Consider the following 21621-nt stretch of genomic DNA (forward strand, 5'->3'; position numbering starts at 1 on the left):
TTAAAATAGTTAAAGTAAGTTGGAGACACTATTGCTAACAGAAAAGACACTTCAGAGACCCTCAGACTTGCTTTCATTAACCACTACAATGAAATTATTTACTATCATGCTGGACTATTGTTATAGCTTGAGATGGCTCCTCCTGGAAGGAATGGCAGGAGAAAAAAAAGGAAGGAAGGGAAAGTTTGGGTATATCAAATCTATTTTCACATGCTCTGATGTCCATAGTGTATGAGGAGGCAGACATGTAGCAAAACAGCAGGCAAAGATGAATTTTAATTACATCACCATCAAAAAGGATCTGGTATAAACCAACAAAGCAAGCAGATGAAAAAGATTTTGTCTCCCTGTATATTTACATTCGAATGATCTAGTGTAAACCCAAAAATCTGGGTATTGTAAAATTTTGATAACATGAGGGCAACTTGTTAAGCATTAAAAGCACTGAACAGTTTGGTTATTTGGTCCCATCAATAAAAAAGAAGAAGACATCTGACACCAAATTATCATAAGCTCTGCACTTCTATACCCTGGCTAGAAGGAATAATTTTATTTTGCTTCTGTGTCTGGTGTGAGAAAGAGAAAGACAGGGGAAAAGGGAAAAAAGGAGACAGAACAAAACCAGATGTCAAGTGACACCCAGAAAAGAGAACCAAGTGAATACTTTTCAAACAGTAAAGTTTGCCTCCAAAAAAACCAAAGTAACTGTATGCATTCAGTAGGGACTGAAAATTGACTTGAAACTCACCACCAGGTTTCCTAGCACCAGGACAAGCAAGAAAATGATGAGACATTTCCTTTCTCCAGCCACTTCCATGCATTCCCACATAGTTTCAATCCATTCTCCACATAATATTCGGAATACAATCAGGATTGAATGACTAAAATCCTTCATATGCCAGCGTAAATTTTTACTGGTGTTTATTTTATAGTATTTTGTGTCATAATCAGTACCCAAAATCTGCATTCCTACTATAGCAAAAATAAATACAGTGATTGCCAAAACCAGAGTGAGGTTACTCAGCGCACCAAATGAGTTAAGAATTATTTTCATAAGAGTACTTAAGGCTGGCCAGGACTTTGCCAATTTGAAGATCCTGAGCTGTAAATAAAACACAAGGAAAAAAAAAAAAAGTTAAAAAGAGCCTAGGTAGCAGAGCACACATGAAAATCAGACCCTGCATTTATCATGTCTTTACTGCAGTAATATCATCATTTTTTCCCTGAAGAAAACCTTTTGATTGTTTTGATGCCATTAAAATCACTCCAGTTAAAAGCTCATGTTGTCTTACTATTTACCAACAAAGAAAACAGATTTAACATACTCATCAGTAACATAATATGAGGGTATTTCACTATACAACACATGTACTTTTAAGAAATAATAAATAATTACCAGCCTGAAAGGTGACAGATTTGTTCCAAAGCTCGCTAGGCCAATCAAAACAACCACGCTATCAAAAACATTCCACTTGTGCTGGAAATAGTAGTAAGGATCTAGAGCAATGATTTTCAAGATCATTTCTACAGTAAAAATCAGGGTGAAGACCTGGAAGGACAAAAATGAGATTCAGAAAAAAAGTCACTGAAAAAGTCTGTGTCCTTATGGGAGTGTCCCAGTATAAATACAGGGTTATAACTCCATTTTCACTCTAACATAGACCTAACTTACCTGGTCACTTAGAGAAATCAGCTGTTGGTAATCTGGTTCCATGCCAGGGTACTCCATAGCCAGGAATAAGGTATTCAAGATAATGCAGACCATGATTAAGAGATCAACAAATGGATTCAAAATTATTAATTTCATCTTCTCTTTGACTGCTCTCCAGAATGGACAACAATTCCAAATTAGATACTTCTGAGGGAAATTTTTCCAAAATGTAGGACAGTTCAGTTTTGACTCTGGCAGACAAAGGAAAGTGACATATGAATAATCCTTTGTAGAATATAACTAACCAAAGAAAAAGACAATCAGTCATTGAAAAGATGGAAAAGAAAAGTCAATCTCACATGAGCAGAATGGCATAATTGAAAAAAATTATTTAGCTCATTCTGCACAAACTAATCACAGACTAATAAAGGTCAGGCAAAACTTGCCCTTGGTAATTGCGAGTTACATGAGATATGAGAATCTTAATTTTACTGAAATTTACATTTTGCAGCATAATTTCGCCTAGTGGCTTTTAAAATAATGCTGTTTGTGACAGTTTGATCTCTTAGGTTGAGTTACACAATCACCACTGGAAAAAGAGGAAAGAATGACTTACTTGAATTATCAGTAAGAATTGTGGCTGCACTCATTAACCTCTGTCTGCGGACAGGATCATTGAGAGCATCCATTGACACCTCATAGGACAGCAGGATCTGCCTCTTTGGTCAGAAAGACAGCAGAAGATAATACAACACGAGAACATGAAGGTACAATAATTAGAATACAAATCACAATACAAAAATTATATCCAGCATGAGATAAATATGCCTTTTCAAACACACATTACAGTGAAGCTTTAACTTGCTGAAAGAACATAAAACAGAAAAAAATTAACACTATCAGGTGTTTGAAGGCAAAGGACATTTCATCAAAACCAGTGCAATTTTCCAAGAAGTTGTTTCCTTCTGAAGATATTTAATTAGCAGTTATAATGCCATTATATAAGAAGGATAGAAACATTAACAGGGGGCAAGGGGAAAGACTCATTCTATCTTTCCAGTGAAGGATAAAAACAACAGACAAAAAGAACACTGACCATCAGTTTGAATAAACTATTGGCTATTTAACTATGAATTATTGATTATTAATAAATAATCATGTATTAATGTGAAAAATAGCCACACAGTTAATACAAATTATTGGGTTTTTTAGTCCTATTAAGCCTATCAAGATCTAACTAATATTGAAATCCCTAAAACTAGGAATGGGACTACTTTTGTTTTCATTAGAACTACCAGATGACAGGGAACCTGACAGACTGGGAGTGGACAGACTGACCACATCACAATGCACTGTACTTCAGTATTCCCTCTCAGCACAACTGGATTTTCATAATTTTCTTCTTTGGGAAGGATAAATGAATAAAAATATATCATAATGTTACTTCAAACGCTTATGATATTATGATTTTTATGAACATATTCTGTAAAACTGTTATTCAGGGAATGACACTGATATCCTTGGCTTTAGAGGTTTAATAATAATTATTTCTCTTTGTCACCCTGATATTTTAATGAAAATCTAAGCAAAACTTAGCTGACAGAACTGTCAGAGAACAGACCTATAAAATGAATTTATAATACAGTGCTAAAATGCTCATTTTCCCCTCTGTTTTTTTTCTGCGTCTAAAAGGCTCAACTAGACTATTCTAATCATGGCCAGTGCAAATCACCCTTTCACTCTTTTCTCTAAGATTTGGTGTCTCAGAAAACAGAAACCTAGAAAAATTTGTGTGCCAGCCTGACTAAAGTTCTCAGTCTTCTTGTTGAAATTCACAGCTGTTAAGGAACCTTCAGAGTTGTGTTTTTGGAAAGGACAAGGACATTCACCAGCACTGAACTGGTTACTGCTGCTCATTGATCTTTAGCTGAAGGAAATAACTGGGGATGAGAAGTCCTCTGATTTAAAATAGGGATGTGCCCTAAAGAAATAGTCGAGTGTTTATAAACTCATTCTGTCCTGCCAAAAAGCTTCTATCCAATGTGCTTTTTTTCTTTGACTTAGCACCTTTAGCCTCTTTTTATGATGAAAGTAGAGAGGACATCGTTTGAGGAGTCCTCAGTTGCAGCAGAGCTTGTACTACCAGTAGTTGCTATAACATGAAATAAACAGCCATGTTTGTTGCAGATTATACTTATTTGGCTAAAGGTAAAAGTCTACATTGGAGCAGCTCACACTGATTGGATCATGCTCTAGGTTTTCCTAGAGGTATCAGAACTTTGTCATTCCCTGGACACAGAGAGGGGAGGGGACCTTGGAAAGGTCTGAAGATGTTATTTCTGAGATATAAAAATCCAGATTACATTTGGCATCCATCTTTGCAGACTTTGTAGCCTTGAAGAAGTAAGGTCTAGCACACGATCCAAATTTATCTCGTGTCTCAGACATCTCCTGCAACAGTGACAGACTTAGAAGAATAAAGTTAAGTAGGGGTAATCAGCCATAAGAAATGACTTTTATACTTGCAGAAGATATGACACCTGTTATGAAAAGACCTTTTTGTTTTCTGAATAGGTACAATAAGACACTACCATGGACTGTGACACAGCATTTCCTTTACGTGCAGAAGAACCAAACTAGTTCACAAAATTGAAGTATATTCTTAACACAGCAGGGGAAACATTAATGACACTACAATAAACAAATACTTTACTAAAGGAGATGACAGGTGGCAGTTGCTGCCAAGTGGGTGATTTGGACTCCTTCAGCTCAAATATTTAACTTATTACAGCTAGGATTATGGAATTTAGAAGAAATTCTGCCTGTGCTGACTGCCAGAATGAGAATTTAATCAATTTTAGCTAGGATTATGTGTCTGAGAAAGACTCCCCTACAAGGATACTTTTCAAACATATGTAAATTGGAACATTATTTCTTTTAGCTCTGCTATGGGAAAAATACCATTTTCAGTGAGATGGGTAAAACAATTCTGTTGTTCTCCCAGAAGTAAAAGAGAATCTGTCACGTGATGAAACCAGTATAAGGGCATTAGAAGCTTTCTTTTTAGATATTGTTGAAAACAATTAAGTAATATGGATAATTGCCTGAGAATTATTTTGAAAGATTCAGCTCAAGATTAAAGTATCTAAATAAAGGTATCTAAATGAAGATAGAGAAAGATTAAAGTTGGGACAGTCTTCTAGAAGATACAGTATTTTGTCAGTGGCAAAGGTACTGTGGAAAAAATCTCCAAAATTATGCAAAGGAAGAATACAAGTCTTAACAGAAGTTTCTTAATGGATTTAAAAATGAGTGATCAGCAGAAGAGCCAGAAATCACTGCTGTAAACAAGATGTGAAACAACATGTGAGAGATTCAGCCTAACATTTAGATATCCATGTTTAATTTATCCATGTGTGCAATTCATTTAAAAATCCCATTATATGGGACACGTATGTCTCTGATAAGTTTGATTCACATAAATAAATGTTTCTGAAGCCATTTGAGATGGTCTATTGAGACATTTGGTAGCTGAGACATCCACAGTCTCAGACATGGCACATAACATCTGTGCCCTTCCATAGAGGAAGTGAAAGCCAAGTAAGACACTAGAAAAGCTCTAATGTCCCTAGGTATCAATTTGTGACCTAAAAATTTAAATCTCCTCTTGACTCTGGGAGTTTAGAACCTAAGATACTTGTAGAAACCTACGAAACCTCAAAAAATTCAAACCCTGGACACAATCCAGTTGCCTAAATCTAGGAATTTAGCAACATTTGAGATGCTGTAATGTTTATGAGATACCCACAAAGTGCTGGAAGATATGCCAAAGATATCAAAGATATCTAGAACATCCAACATATGCAAGAGCATCTAAACTGGTGCTAGATGCTTAAAGTCTGGAAGTGAATCATGCCCCTAACATCAGAAGTCTTCATACTGAACTAAACCCTATCCTAAATATTTAGAACAGAGAATTAGCTGTCTGTAGAAAAGAATAATAATTAAAAAATAAAATTAAAAAAAAATAGTTAGGTCTTTAGGGAAACACTAAAACTTAAGAATTCTCTACATTTATTTCTGCAGCACAACCAAGATGCTGACAGATCTTACCACAGCTCTCAGAGCACAGGTCTATGATTTGCCATAAGTGTACTACTGACAGACACTTCCAACTTCCCTTTCAGGTGCAGGTAATGCTGGCTCCCTGTGGTCCCAAAATCTCATCCTTGAATTGTCATATCACATGCAAATCTAATGAATGTATTGTCTATTTCAAATACTTACAAGCTTCTTGTGGCAGCGACCAGGCTGTGAACGAAATATTTGCTCCTCATTTTCTTGGTCATCTAAAATTAGTTTTTGCCTTGAAGTAGGTGTTTCTTTATTATTTTCTTTTCCTTCTGAATTTTTCAAGTCAGCAACTGACATTTCAGATCCAGCATGCAAGGCCTTACTGCTTTCTTCTGCAGCCAGCATCTGCAACAGGAAAAGCAAAAGGTCTGTCTGTTAATTCAAGGCAAATGGACTAGGATCACATACATGTAATTATTATGTTGTCTGAAAGATTTGCACTGACAATTCCTAGGTTTCAAATGTTAAACTGCCATAAAAAGACAGGAGTACCAAATGCTATTCACAATTCTGAAAGACAAAGCAGAGTTATCTGTGAGCTATTGTAATTAAAGTCTGCCCTCGTCACTTTAAATATTGTATTTTGCATCTGATTTACAAAATATTACGGTTTATTCTTTTACTTTCCTTTTCTTGCTTTGAAAAGGACACTGAATCCAAGAGAGCAGAAGACTAAAGGCTCAAGCTAAATCCTAAGATGTTAAACTTTCCTAAATACTAATCCTGTTGAAAGAAAAATAGAAGGAAGAAAAAAGAAAAACAGAAGGAAGAAAAGCCTAAGCAAAGCCTGGCAAGCTGGAATGTCAGGCAGAGAAACATTACAAACCTGTCAACAACTGTTGAGGAGGAACTCGGTAAATTGGTTGGTGGTGCCTCACACTTTAATGATAAAATTTGATAGTTGCTAGGGAATCTTTGTTTGATCTCTTACAAGTCTGACTTTTCTTACAGCTGGCAATAAATCAGGGCTATCTTTTATTAAAGGTAGAAGATAAAATTTATCCACTCATACTTCCTTCATGCAGTAATATCAAGTAGGGATACCCAGAGAAAGGAATTTTTGGGCACAGCAATAATGGTGCTGTACAAGAACATGGAGTGCAGCACCCATGCAATACCATACAAGTTACTTACTTGCCAAAAAGCATTCTTATACAATGTCAGGTCTGCAAATCCTAAAACTTAGTATGTTTTAACTTGGATTCATGATGTTTCTTGTATCACAGGAATGTTTATGTATTTAAACATATATATATACATGCATACATGCATTTGTAAAGATATAAAGAGAAATTTAATACTTTCTCATTTCTCAGAAAGTATTGTAAGAAGCCCATGTTTAAGTCAAAACATTTTTTCCCTAATTCACAAACAGAAGAAAACAAAAGGAACTACAGATTATATATGATAATTTACAAACCTGTTCTTTCTCTATAATTTTTCTGGCATCCTGAAGTAGTTTTTCTTTTGCCTCTGTTTCAGCACGAGTAGCTCTATTTTCCTCTTCATATGCCATAGTTACCACAGCCAAGATCAGATTGAAGAGATAAAATGAGCAGAAGAAGATGACCACCATGAAAAAAAAGATGCAGGACACTCCAGATGTACGGATGGTCTGTGAGGAAAAGGCAAAGGTGGTAATAAATTCTTAACAAACTAACATTTACAAAGCGATTTCAAAATAACTTTAAACAATTTATTTTCCTACACAATGCAAAAAGTTAATGTACTGCAGTGTTTTCAATGAACAACAGTAGGATCTGCTTCTGGTATAAGTTATACATAACAATGTCACGTGCTGCAGAGAAGAATTAACAAAATCCATCCTTAAAATTAACATGAATATCTTCCAGCAAATCAGGCAAATGATCCTCCAAGTTTAAGCTATGAGAAGATAACTTCATCTGTTAAGATATAAAAAGGTGACTGTGGAAGAAATTAATGAAACTCGGTAATCAAGGTGAAAGCTAGGATTATCTATACAAACATGAAAGATGTTTTAATTACAGAATCAGAGGCAATATTTAGACTGATTATCTTATACTTTTTTAAAATGGTAGCAGAGGAGATGGTTAAAAATTAGGTTTTGAGACATTAAAAACTAAAAATCACATGACCTTCAAATGGCAAAAGAAGTTGCATCCATTTAAAAAGTCACAGTTAATAAAGGCTGATGGAAAAAAGAGTTAAAATGGACCAATATGAAAGGTACAGAACAAGGCAGAGAGTATTGTTCCCATCTAGCAAAAGCACTGTATAGACATAAGGGATCCAGAGAGTTCTCTACAGGCATTTTTACCTCATTTTTTTAAAAAAACCACCAAATTGAAAAGTTACATTCAACTCTCTGAATCAAAACATAAAGGCTCCAATTTTTTTAGTACCATGTTGCCAAAAATGAAAGTATTTTGAGCCAAAAGGTTTGGTGAAGAGTCAGCACTTAAAAGGAAGACAAACAGACGACGTGACAAATCCTCATATTCCCTGCAGTAGCAGGGAGCCCCTTGGCTGGATCTGCTCCATATCCCAATCCTTGGGTGGTTGCATACAAGTATTTAACTCTTATTTAGCTTTTAACCACTAACCCGAGTGTGTTCTCCAACAAAACTATGAGCATTCATGGCAGGACTGCTCCTATCCAACATCACTTGCAGAAGGCATTACTTGTCAGTCACTTGACTCTACTTCCTTAATACTTACATTGATTTTAAAATAAAATTGGTGTCAGTAATGTTAAAACCAGTACAGATTTTTCTAGTGGACATAAAGCTCTGAACTGCCCGTCTGAAGTCATTCCAGCAGGTAAACAAAGTACCCACTTGTCTGTAGAGACGCTCCCAGCTGTCCTGGGTCATCAGACGGAACACAGAGAGGAAGGCCCAGCCAAAATGGTCAAAACTTGTATAACCAAAGTCAGGATTATTCCCAATCTTCTCACAGGTGTAGTTTTCTGGACACTCATGACTAACCACAAAAGAAATGTTAAACAACACTTATGTGGAGATTCAACTGTACCTGAAAGCATCCAATACACAGCAACAAATAAAGATTTGCTCAGTTTGTCTGAAGTTATGCTTCATATTCCCCAAAATATTCCTGCCAGAAGGGCTGATTGATATCTGACCATCTCAGAAATCCATTTGTCTAGTAAAAAAACTAGACAGAAACATTTGTTTGGGACTAGACAAAAACTCTCACTGATGTAGGATATGTCCAAACAAATACACAGAGAGGGGAACAATGGAAATACCTTTACTTTTAGATAATTCACCAAGATGAGGAGAGGAGAGTTTATAAATATCTAAAAAGTCTTTACTGATCTGTGCCCCTTCTCATTTATATCATTCTGCCTTACCATTATACTCCCAGTGGTTAGCAACAGAGTACATATAAAATTGTCTGCATCCTTGTACTTCATTCTTTCTCTGGTATGAAATATCTGGCTTTTAATTTAATAACACACCCACCAACCCATTTCTTCCTCCTGAAAAATCATCACCGTTCCTTTACACCAAAAATAAAACCAGAGTTACACCTGGAGGAAAAAATTAAGAAAGTACTAAAACTGCTTTGTTCACTTACTTGGGATTTACACTGTACCCACAGAGCAGTATTTCAGGAGAGTCATTCTGTCTGTAGCAGAGTTCTAATAAAAAAAAATAAAATCAAGGAATCATAAAATCAGAAGTTGTCAGTTTCTACTTTCTGACAGTAAACCAAACATTACTTCACATTATAAACACTCTGATGGATCAAAACTCTGTGAAAGATCCATTCCCAATGAAGTGCATATGGGACTGATTCTCAGCTGATCCGTCTGACAATTTAAAATATATAGTAACAATTTGCTGCACAACTAACAATGTAAGATTTTATTTATCTTTGGCAAAAAAAAAGAATCTCTATGAGAAGTGGGCAAAATCCATGAAATACAGAATAAGTGATGGAAAAAATAATTCTCTCTGCAGTACCCCTAAAATTAGGATCCCTGTCCAATGCACAGATAAAAAAGAAAATGCTTGTAGAAAACTCAGTCTCTTCTACCCCACAGACTGCTGATCTTTCTCCAAATTCAAGATTCACTAATCTCAAATTCAGTTCTCCCAGAGACTTCATACTACTATTTGTGCAAATGGAAGGACAAACCCTCTTGGCAGGAATACATGCAAACTATATTTTAACATCTCTGTGAAAAATCAAGACATACATAGGAAGATACACAGATTATGTAAAGGGAGAAAAGAAAAACATTTACCTTCATCATTTGGTACATATATCTTGGGATCCTTACATAATGAATCATTGTACAGAGTTTTATTGAGGACACATTTGGATTTTAAATTTCCCATAAAAAGCTGGAGGCCTATTAGTGCAAATATACTCAAGCAAAATACAGTCAGGATCAACACATCCCCGAGTTTCTTAACAGACTCAACAAGTGAATTTACGATGACTTTCAGACCTAGGAAAATAAGATCCAATAACATGGAAAGTGAGAAAAGGAATGCAATGATGTTCCTGTATGACAAGACACGACAGTTCCAAGTTTGTTAATGACAAAGGAAAAGTATTGATGTGCGGCTTTGATACTAAAATTAAACAACTTCAATGTTTAATTCCTGCTATAATTCCAGAGCAAAATCAAAAATCTATTTGCAATTGCATGGAAATGGTAAAGTTAATATCTATAACAACCATGAGATACATAGTAATTTATAGATTTTTCAAGTGAATTTTTGCAGCTGGACTCTGAAATCATACTTTGGTATCCTAATTAAGGACACGACTTACAAAAATATTGAATATCTGGATGGCGTATGCAACATACTGTTGAAAGTATTACACACAATCCAGACAGTGGCTGTGGTCAGTAAGGAAATGAATGAAAATCTCTCAAATTGTGAAATCAGCTTTCTGGGAAACAAACCAGAGAAGGTTAAGCTAATGAGGTAGAACACGAAACCAGAAATATGGTGGTTCAAATATCAGCATACGGTGGGCTGCTCCAGGGAGACAAATTATAGAGATAAAGGCACTGGGCTAAATAAAAATGAACACCAGTGATAGTATTAAAAAAATGCAGAAAATAAATTTGCCTTTGTCAAAACCATTTGAAGGAAAGATGATTTAAAAAATTGTTAGGATGCTGCTGAGGGTGCAAAACAGTCACACCTTGGGATTCCTTGGGGTCACAAAAAGTGACCAGAGAACTGGAAGAAAAGAACAGAAGTGGAATTAGAATTTGCATCCTGGTTAAGCAGAGCAAATATCAGTAAGGTGTTGTCATGGTTTAAGCTGGCCTATCCATCAGCTATGTACCAACCCTCTACAGACGTGTTGTTCCTTACCTGGTATTACTGAAATAGCTTTCAAAGTCCTCAGTACTCTGAAAGTTCGAAGAACTGAAACATTGCCAACTCTGTGAAATGCAGTAATGTACCTGGAAAATTAACCCACACTGAAATGAATGACAAAGATGGAGCTTTTCAGAGCACTTCCTTATGGAGCAGGCAGTAATGAATACACTGGAGAAAATAAATAGGTCAAATATTTTCTAAGATATATACCTAAAATTAGGACTCTAAGTCCATTTCTAGGTATGGATATAAAGTAATGGGGCTTTGGAGCAGTGCCTCTGAAAAGAAATACAGTAAGCTCCTACTTAGTGTGGATTTGGATGCTTTAACTTTGGAAGAGTTTATCCATCAAAATGTCAAATAAATATAAAACCTTAATGTCATAACCACACTCTCACACTGAGGCTTCTCTCATGAAAGTATATGTTGCAGCTATCTCAAAACTAAACACACACTTCAGGAGAAGGAAGCTGAGCAACAGCAGATTTATAACACATCTATTCTGTACCACATAGGTCTTTCTAACATTTAACAATCAGTGACAACTTGAGTATTGCACCTGGTTTCACTTTTAGCATTTCAACAATTAGAAAATTTCAGAAAATCAGTATTTTAAAGCATTGCACTTTAACAGGTTACCCCATATTTTCTAAGATTTCTTTCATGTCAGAAAGGACATGAATTGTGCCCCATCTCATGACAAGGTCGTAACTGGTAACAGAATTCCATAAAATAAATAGTCTCAATAACAAAATTCAAGACAATGGTTGGAAAGGCAACCTCCCCCTCAGAGCATGACTTTGTCAGCAGCAGATCAGAGCACATTGGCTTTGCCTGGTTTGTAAGATTGAATAATTCTCAAGCACCTCAGTTACAACTCAGTAATAACTAAATAATTACACTTGAGTTAGCAGTCGAGCTCATTTCCAAATAGTTTTCTTTGTTGTACTGTAAGACATGGAAACAAACAGGTGGAGGTACTATATCGTTAAGGTGAACACAAATTAATTAGAGGTGCAGCTAGGGAAGAAGGACCCCAAATGAAATTTTTCATGCACTTGTTGAATTGTCTTGTGATAGTTGTAACTATCAGTAACTATGTAGTGATAGTTGCTGATGATCAACAATATTCAAGCTCCTAAGCAGTTCATCATTACCCATAAGAATAATTGTTCATCTACACATAGATGTGTGTGCTGACACCTGTGTACATAACCTATTATTTACAAATGAGGAAAAACCTACATGTAGTGTTACAAACTACTCCCTTTTTTTATTCTGCCACCTGACAACTTCATTTGGTGCCTTTAGCTCTCATTGTAGGAAAAATATATTATTTATTCTCTTTTTGGCTTTGTGCCATACACTTCAGCTGTGTTCCTGCTCTGCAATTGTTCTTTCATGTGAGTTTTACTCTATTTAGATTTTTGTTATGTGGAATTACAGATATACATCTTCACTGCATCTTTTTTAATTCTGACATGTTTTGACATGTGAGGAGCAAAACTACACAAAATCCTGAATTAAAATACAGGCCACACAGTGAAATAATGTGTGTTCTTCTTCTTTACTTCTTACCCACGATGTCTATTTTCTACCTCCTTCTCTGACCATGACTGCATGCTGGAGTGGTGCTTTTACAAAACTGTTTAAACTCCAACATCATCTTCCCAACAAGTGAAAGCTATTCCAGAGCCCATTAATTTGCATGTAAAGAAAGGTCTGTTCTTCCTTGAGCAACACTTGACACTGGGATTTCATCTGTTATTTATCACCAAGTCATTCAACACCTTTTGACCCATTTTGGGTCCTTCTTGAATGAGTTTCATCTGACCCAGAGTACAACTAAGACAACATAAAGAGGCAGGCTTGGTTTGGGCTGTCTATGCAATTGCCTCTTGACAAAATTTAAATATGGACTAAACTGAGAACAATCACACAGTTCTAACATGAGCTTTTCATTTAGGCCTTACTTTAAAGTCTGTTTTTCTCATTGCAGACATGCAATTGTGATTCAAGCACAGTTTAGCAGGGAGGATGCCGACAACTGCAAGGAATTTCAGCAACACCAAACAGTATTTCCTCTGTGTTTTTGTCCCCTGAGTGTAAAAGAACAACTGAGTTTTACTTACATTACAATAGTAATAGAAAAATCCAAGCAGTTCCATGGGTCTCGAAGAAAGGTAAATTCATTCCAAACAAATCCTCTCGCTACTATTTTTATCAATATTTCAGTAGTATATATGGCATTGAAAACATATCTGAGGAGGAAAGTGTATATTAAAGTTACAGAAATAAAAATATTATTGAGACTGATACACATTCAGGCACATTTCTATCTTTTTTCTGATTTAGTCCCTGCATGGAGATAAAGGTAGAAAATGTGATGCAAAATAGGACAGGTTGCATTACTTTCAGAAGCATCATGGGGACAAGATGTCTTCCTGAAGTTTAGTAAATTTTCCACGTAAATCTACAAACACAAACATTCACATGAGCATATGATGCTATTTCTGGACGAAGGATAGCTCACATTTCCTTAGGAAACATTTTTAAGACTGTGTTTATGTTCTAAAGCAGGCTGGAAAATTTCAAAGCCTCATCATTCTGGCAGAAAGATAATAGCAAAGATTTATTTCAGCCTGTAAAGTTTGCACATTTTATATACTTATCCTGACAAATACAGTGCAACTGAAAGAAATCCTACAGAAAATTAAGTTATCACCATGCTTACCCCAAAATAAAAGGAATTTAAATTACAGAACTTCTGAGGCTCCAGGCACATTTTCCAGATTTAATTCTGGAACATTAACTCAAGTTACACTGGATACAGCACACAAGTACAAAAGGAAGCAAGACGTTACAAATAAATGGTTTCCTCGTGGGAACAACTGACTTAGGAGAGTTACCAGGAAACAGGAGGAAAGAACAGAATGAATATTAATTCCTTTATAGCTTTTGCATGAAGCAGCTATAATAGAAATTCAGGTTATTGCTGTAGAATGAGAGATATTAAGTTAAAAGCCTGCTGCACAGTCTCTCTAAGAGATTTAATCCTCAAAAGGAAAAATGGGCCAACCTCCTATGTTACACCAGATGGCAAAATTAGGCGACACAGAAAAAAGGGCATATGGTGAGAGCCTCTAAGAAAAGGCACTGAAGCTCCACAAAAGACTCTGTGATATAATAACAATCCTCAGTCTTCCTCAGAGGTCTATCTGAGAATTTTCAAGCCCCAGAATCAGATCACCACATTATTTAAAGTTTTCAGGCCTGCATGTTAGTATCGTTGGAAAAACAGTGAACAAATGGCCCCTGAGGTACTCACTCAGTCCAGTAGGCTTGTTCAAGAAGCTTAGGGACAGTCATAGCCATACAATTGAGTAACACAGTACATGTAATAATGCCAACAAAAAATGTGAATAGTAAGTTAAGGAAAATCTGCTACATTATAAAAAATGAAGTTCATAAAAGTTGCTGATTTCCACACACAAAAACCACACAAGCATTCAAATAATTACTTTTCATTTGAATATGCTCTGAACTTTTCATGTGTTTTCCAAAGAAACTTATAGCAGAATTACAAAATATCCTGGGTTGGAAGGGACCAAGAAGGATCACTGAAATCCAATTCCCATCCCTGCACAGGACCATCCTAAGAATCCCAACAAGATCAAACCTTCCTAGCTGGGTAAAATTCATATTTTAAATATAAAAATGAATTATCTGCATGTGGAGACAGTTTTGGAAGTTAGGACACTAGTGGGACATAATATGTTTAACATGTTCAGACATGTTCACCTAAAAAGACCTATTTCCACTAATTAATAATTCCAAATAAAATCAGAAAAAGCAGAAACAGAGGAACAGAATGACAGAAAATGGCACAGAATATTTTAAGATTCAAATCAGGGAAACCAGTGAAAGGATATGAATGGACCAGAATTTTAATTGCTGCTTTTCTGACTGGATTAAAAGGATCAAATATAAACAAGGCAGGTGTGGCAGTAAACCGGAAAATTGTCCTCCTTTCATTTATCACCATAAAAGTCTATAAAAAAAAAGGATTCAGAGTATATGAAACATTTAAATGAATTACAAATTTCTGCAAAAAGTTAATGTTCAGTTTTTCAAGTCTGCATCTAGAGCTATATCTAACTACAGTTAGGAGTACAGCTTTCCTTTATTCTTACTTGGAGCTGTGATTATACACATTTTGAAGGAAGGACAGCAGCTCTGTAGAAGTTCTTTATTGCCTGAGAGGAAGAAGCCATAATGGGAACGAATATGAAGAGCAAGTAATCATATTCACTTAGTCAAATTAATTAAATTACTACTCTGGCACTGCAAAAATGGTCTTAATACCTTACTCTTGGACAGTTTTACAGGCTACAAGAGATTATTTACAAAATACACATTGTGTAGCCCTGCCAAAATCCTGGACAGTTAAAGCAAAAATTTTAATTTTGAAATATCTCTACATTGTCAAGTAACACTGTATATTGCCTCTAAGCTACCTTAAGGTCCATGCAGCTCAGCACTTTTTCCATACAGGAAAAATGAAATCTCTTGAAGGAAAATCACTAATTCACTATTCCTAACACTAAACACTATTCCTAACTTCAATATAAATTTCTTCAACTCAATCAACCTTAGTTTCTCTACATCTTCAAAGTATCACTTTGATTACTTTAAGAAAAGAATATCTGGAAGATCAAAGTCTAAAGCATGTTTTCTGATAAAATTACTATACTCCAACACCTTGTGGTATACATTAAAACAGGAACTGGAACTGGATGGAACCTTCTGCTCTTCAGAGCAAGTCCTCCTTGACAGTAGCAATCATTTAATTTAAGTATTTACTTACTTTATACACTGCTATAGTCAGCATCACCAACCACTTTGGAATAGCATGGAGTATGTGCAATATAAATATGGCACAATAAAAAAAGCCAGTGAGACATAAAGTTACAGAAAATTAATTTAAGACAATGAAAATACATGGATTTGCTACACAGAGTACTGGAAATATCTCAAATGTGCCTCCCTTAATTTGTATAATATTTGTAATTCAGTGAAAGCATCTGCCATTCCAGCATGCTCTACTGTTGAACAGGCACTGTTTATACAACAGGGAGTTCAGCCCCACAGGCATCAGAGAAACTGCTCTGGAAAACAAAGCATCACTTATCCCAGAATATATTTACTATTAAAGTGCACCAATCACGTATCATGTTTTCATAACTAATTTTGATTCTTGACTGGAACTTAAAATACGTCTTCATTCTATAATACAGAGCATACCTTAGCACTCCCCCCAAAAGCTGTCAGTAAAGTTCAAAGGTCTATCTACAGAATCATTAAATGCCAGCATCTCCTAAATAGAGCTTTTACTATCCCTTAAGAGTTCAGCAGGCAAAAATAAAAAATTTGGGAAGCTTTAACCTTGTGATCACTGTAGTATGGATCAAAATCCTCCAGGGGTTCCCCAACAAGATCTGCAGGAATGTCCCCATACAGAGAAGGCAGCTTTTTGCAGATTTTCAGATCAAGTTGAGGAGTAAGTTTATCTTCTTCAACTCCTTGGTCCTTATCCTTTCCTTTAACTTTGACTTGCTCTTTTTTTTTGTTGGCAATCCTTTCCTCAATTGCTGCCAAGGACTTGGGGGTGAAACGTCGGAAGCTGTTAGTTTCTGATGGCCAAAACAAGGGATCCATTTTTCCTTCTGTTTGTTTCCAGTGCTAGAGGTAACTTAAGAAAGAAAGCTCTTGACAATTAGAAAATACCAGAAATAACACCCAGCTTTAATATCTATTAACGATTTTTTACTTCTCCGAAACTCCGTATCAAAATAGACTAAAATAGAGTAGAATAAGAATAGACTATTTCAATTGAAAAGAATCTACAGTGACCATCCAGCCCAGCTGCCTGACCAGGGTTGACCATTTTAAGGCCTTGGGCACTGCCCAAATGCCTCTTAAACACTGACAAGCCTGGGGCATCAACCATCCCTCTAGGAAGCCTGTTCCAGTGTTTGAGCACCCTTTTGGCAAAGAAACGCTTCCTCATGTTCCATGTACACCCCCTGCAGTGTGGCTTTGGACCATTCCCACATGTCCTGCCACTGGATTCCAGGGAGAAGAGCTCAGCACCTTATTCTCCTCAGGAAGCTGTAGAGAGCAATGAGGTCGCCCCTCAGCCTCCTTTTCCCCAAAATAGACAAGCCCAAAGCCCTCAACAGCTCCTCTCAGGGCATTCCTTGCAGCCCTTTCACCAGCTTTGTTGCCCTCCTCTGGATACACTCAAGGACCTTCTCATCCTTCCTAAATTGCAGGGCCCAGAACTGCCCACAGTGCTCCAGGTGAGGCCACACCAACACTGAACACAGCAGGACAATCATCTCTTCTGACCAGCTGGTCCTGCTATGTTTGAGGCACCCAGGATATAAAGTAAAACCATCTAGAAGCACATTGATTTAGAAAAAGAGTAATGGAAAACAAACACAATAAAGATCAACTACTGAATCTGGATCTACCCTCTGCAATTCAGGTTGCAGAAAAGATACTTTTTTCCTTTGCCTTTCCAGCTTGGAAGCGTCAAAATCACATCTCTGTCAGAACCCTGACAATCATCTAATTGTTTCTTACTGAAGATTAAAGTATCAGCAGCCTTGCACCTCAGTTACTGTTCCTCTGTACTTCCTGAAAACAGAATTTAGTTCCACATGTCCCATCTCTAAGGCTCAGCAGCTCCATCCCCTCCACTGTGCAAGGCCAACACTGAATTCAGCTCAAGGCTGTGTCCAGTTGCATTTTCATTTATTCTACTTGAGGCTTAAAACCCTGACAAAGGGGAAGGGTGGCAATGAGATGCACTGAGGTGACTGAAGGCAAATCCCTGTAAGCATTCAGTTACTAATGCCTGAATTTACCACACTACTGTAGATGACAGCAATTTACAGGACATCAGTTCTCATCCACAGAAGATGAAGAAAACTTTGACGCATTACAGGAGGATTTGTCCTTTGTGCCTCATTTCAAAACTGATTACTCCCATTTAATAAACACTTTTGGTCACAGCCAAGTCTTTAAGACAGTCTGCATTTTTGACTGCTGAGGTCCAGGCTGTGCTACTTCTTTTTCTGAGCTCACATGTGGACTATGTTAGAGAATCAATACTCTCTTGTAATTACAGCTCTCTTCTTTAGATGCAGATATATTTATTTAAAAAGAATATGCAAGCAAGAATGATTATGCAATGATTTTGTTGGGGTTTATCGAACTCGGGAGGGTTTCTTTTTCCTCCTCTGGGACTTCCCAAGCATGTTCAGATCGGATCAGGAACCGCAACTCAGAGATCAGAATTTACCATGGTAACAAAATGGAAGTATATAACCAAAGAACTGTTACTTAGCCAAACCACACAGACCCATTTCCAATTGAAAGCTCAAAAGATAAATTGAAAATTAAGATGTTATTTTTTTTTCAATTTTTAATAATTCTAAGAAGGTCAATTTTATCTTCAAAGCAGTTTTAAGGACAACAGAGAAACTCAGCATTTAGGGAACTACGATGACTGAAATGAAGCAGACGAAATGGTTTTAGCAAATACAAACACCATTTTAGTACTAAGGGTTTCAGAGCTGAATTTAAAAAAAAAGAATCTGACAAAAGCAGTGATCAAGAGCAAAAAGATGCAACACATTCCCTTCAGCAACTGTGACCAGAAGTCATAATAAGACAAATATTCATGGACATTAATGAGAAGATTTCTTCAGCAGACCCCTACCAGAAACATACCTGTGCTCACATGGAACACCAGACTTCTTCCCCTTTGATAAACTGCCAAGTATTTATAGATTGTGACTCAGGTTAGGAAAAAGGAAGCTAAGAAGATTTGACTGAAAAATTCTTCTGATACAAAGGACTAAAATTATATTAAAAAGACAGAGTGACTACTTGGAATTCCTGAAGCTCAGCTAAACTCAACCACCACATCATATACTGCTGAATTAGCTGAATGTTCAAGGCAAGACGCTGAGGTAAAGTGTTACCCTTAGAAATAATTTCAATTTTTGATGGGACACAGAAGTTTCCCCAGTAACCAATTTGGGAGGGAAGATACAGAACAAGTTTTCTTAGAAGTAGCCTAAGCACGAGACTTTTTCTAGAACCTGACAGAACAAACTTGGGTGTGTAACTACAAGTTAGTGCAAAGAAATTGTATGTCAATACGTACTATGTCAATATGCTGCTGAGACAGATGCAAGGCTACAGTTCAGATCTGTTAATTTCCAGTGCAGCACATGAAAGAAATTTGCATTTAAACTCAATTAAGAGTTGAACAGGTTTTCATATCTCTGGTCCTGTAGTAGAGACCAGTCCATCAATATCAGATACAAATGCCCTGGTACCTTCAGTTACTAAAGTACCGCTTTCTACAGGATCAAGGATACATAAACACATCTTAAAATTCAACTTTTTATTTTAAATTAAAGTGGGAATGACTTCGTTTTCTCATCTTGAGAGAACTGCATTCAGTGTACAAAGCTAGGCATTGTTTGAGGTTAGTCTTGCTGGCTTAAGGGTACTGCGAAAATGGCACAAAATATTTTTATGTCAAAACCCAAGTATATCCATCAGTATATCCAGATATACTGATGAAATTTACTGAACAAATGATGTGTAAAGTACTAGAAAGGGATGAACGACGATTCTTTAAGTAAAATAGGCACTGGGAACTGCTAAAGTACAATTTGCTACTAAAATTTCTTAAGACAAAGGGTTTTCAGACAATTTTCTAGAACTGCCAAAAATGAGTGTATTAATGCAATGTTTCAGAGACATGGATTACAAAATGCTTGCTGGGGTAGTGACTAATCACTAGAGAGGATAACTAACAAATTTAGACTTTTAGATTGAAAAACAAAATACCAATTCAAGCCTTATACACAACTCATTGATTTGTCTCCCTTTGTGTGAATTTCAGAACTCTTTTCAGAACCCTAAAAGCACAGAGGTCCTTTTAAATGCAGCGACGTAATAGCCATCAAACTATTGACCGTAACTTACCCAACAATCCACAAAAGTAGAATTGAAACTGATAAAACTGCTCGGTAAAATACTATCAAAGTCAGTAAGGGGCAGTTATGAGAAGTTTCTCAAAATAGGAAGACTAGTAGGAACATAAATATAAAAATGTCCTTATTTGTGTTTCAATCTAGTTTTAGCATGGATTATGACCAATTCTGAGTCCCAAATTACTTCTATCAACACCCTTGTCAAGGGCCACCCACTGATATTTCCTGTGACCACCTGGATCTGGAAAAAATAAAGGGTAAACTAACTGTTAGTTTTGTTTTAGTGTGCATTTAGTATATTCTTTCACATGGGAATAAAGAATAAAGATATGTTCACCTCTTCACCTGAAATAAGAAAAAAAAAAGAGAAAGCAGCTCACAGCAACACATTATGAAACAGGACAGGAATTCTCTCTTTTCTGTTCTGTACCTTGCCAAAAGCTTCTGCTATCACCTATTCAGTTTCAATAAGCAGAAAAAAAATTTCTGTTTCTGATCACCATTTTCTTCTATTTAACTGCCAGTGATGGTGAACAGATCTAACAGATTTAAGTCCTTAGTAAAATCCAACTTGGACATTTTAGAGGACCACTGCTGTTTCTTAAATACAAGGCCAGCACTTTGTCCCCCCCACTCTCCATTTCTCACTCATCACCCCATTCCAAGGAGAAGTTTTGTGTTTGGATGGGTTGGATAAATATCTAGCAGTGCAGTTTTTCAGGTTGGGGTTTTTTTGGTTTTTCTGTTTTGGTGGTTTTTTGGGGATTTTTTTTGGTGCTGTTTGATTTGATTTTTTAACACATGCAATAGACAAAGTTATTCACAACATCAATATCATATCATATCATATGCTCATTACTTCCAAAAGCAGAAATATATGCAATGGGCTAGACTGTGCATTACTGAAGCATCCTGGAGAAAAAAATCACTCACCAGCTTTGTTGTGAGAAAAACATTCCAGATTTGTGTTGCTAAAGAAATTTCAGTATGCCAAGTTCAGTGTAACTAAGATTAGGCAGTACTACAGCCAATTTGATGAATACTATGCATAAGGTGATATAACAAAACAGAGCAGTCAGTAATTAATATGATAATAATTAATATGACAATAATTAATAGTAAATAATATGACAAATATATCAATGTGCAGTAAAATGTTTTACTGACACATGTAAATCATAGGAAGAGCTACATGTTTACAGCAATATAGTGGTTCTACATTAATGACAGATTTTCTTAAGTAGATGCTCCCTGTACCTAAAATAAACCCACATCTAATACTTAAATACATGTGGGCACATATTTTATATATATAGACATGCACATATATACATTCCCAAATATTTTGATCAAATAGACATAGAATTAAATGAAAATAATCAGCAATTGAATTTTCTCA

General features: G+C 36.1%; 1 protein-coding gene and 1 long non-coding RNA gene across 2 annotated transcripts in view; one reads left to right on the plus strand and one right to left on the minus strand.

Annotated features, from left to right (window-relative positions):
• Positions 1 to 17345, minus strand: part of LOC121671823 (sodium channel protein type 5 subunit alpha-like) — a 35521-nt gene extending 18176 nt beyond the window's left edge. Inside the window, 14 exon segments of the mRNA XM_042044050.1 lie at positions 749 to 1102; positions 1397 to 1549; positions 1673 to 1902; positions 2268 to 2370; positions 5939 to 6130; positions 7206 to 7400; positions 8605 to 8749; positions 9368 to 9431; positions 10041 to 10247; positions 11134 to 11225; positions 13275 to 13403; positions 14471 to 14560; positions 15075 to 15193; positions 16588 to 17345. Of these exon segments, the coding sequence (XP_041899984.1) occupies positions 749 to 1102; positions 1397 to 1549; positions 1673 to 1902; positions 2268 to 2370; positions 5939 to 6130; positions 7206 to 7400; positions 8605 to 8749; positions 9368 to 9431; positions 10041 to 10247; positions 11134 to 11225; positions 13275 to 13403; positions 14471 to 14560; positions 15075 to 15193; positions 16588 to 16860 (2346 nt within the window). The 5' untranslated portion in view covers positions 16861 to 17345.
• LOC121671824 lies at positions 5842 to 7953 on the plus strand. Its single transcript, XR_006018630.1, has 2 exons — positions 5842 to 6639; positions 7268 to 7953. It is a non-coding gene; the product is annotated as an uncharacterized LOC121671824 (long non-coding RNA).
• Positions 17346 to 21621: the final 4276 nt, after the last annotated feature.

Source organism: Corvus kubaryi, unplaced genomic scaffold (genome assembly GCF_017639235.1).
Source record: "Corvus kubaryi isolate FWS band 111438036 unplaced genomic scaffold, C.kubaryi_AGA036_p1.0 37398, whole genome shotgun sequence".
Lineage (NCBI taxonomy): Eukaryota > Metazoa > Chordata > Aves > Passeriformes > Corvidae > Corvus > Corvus kubaryi.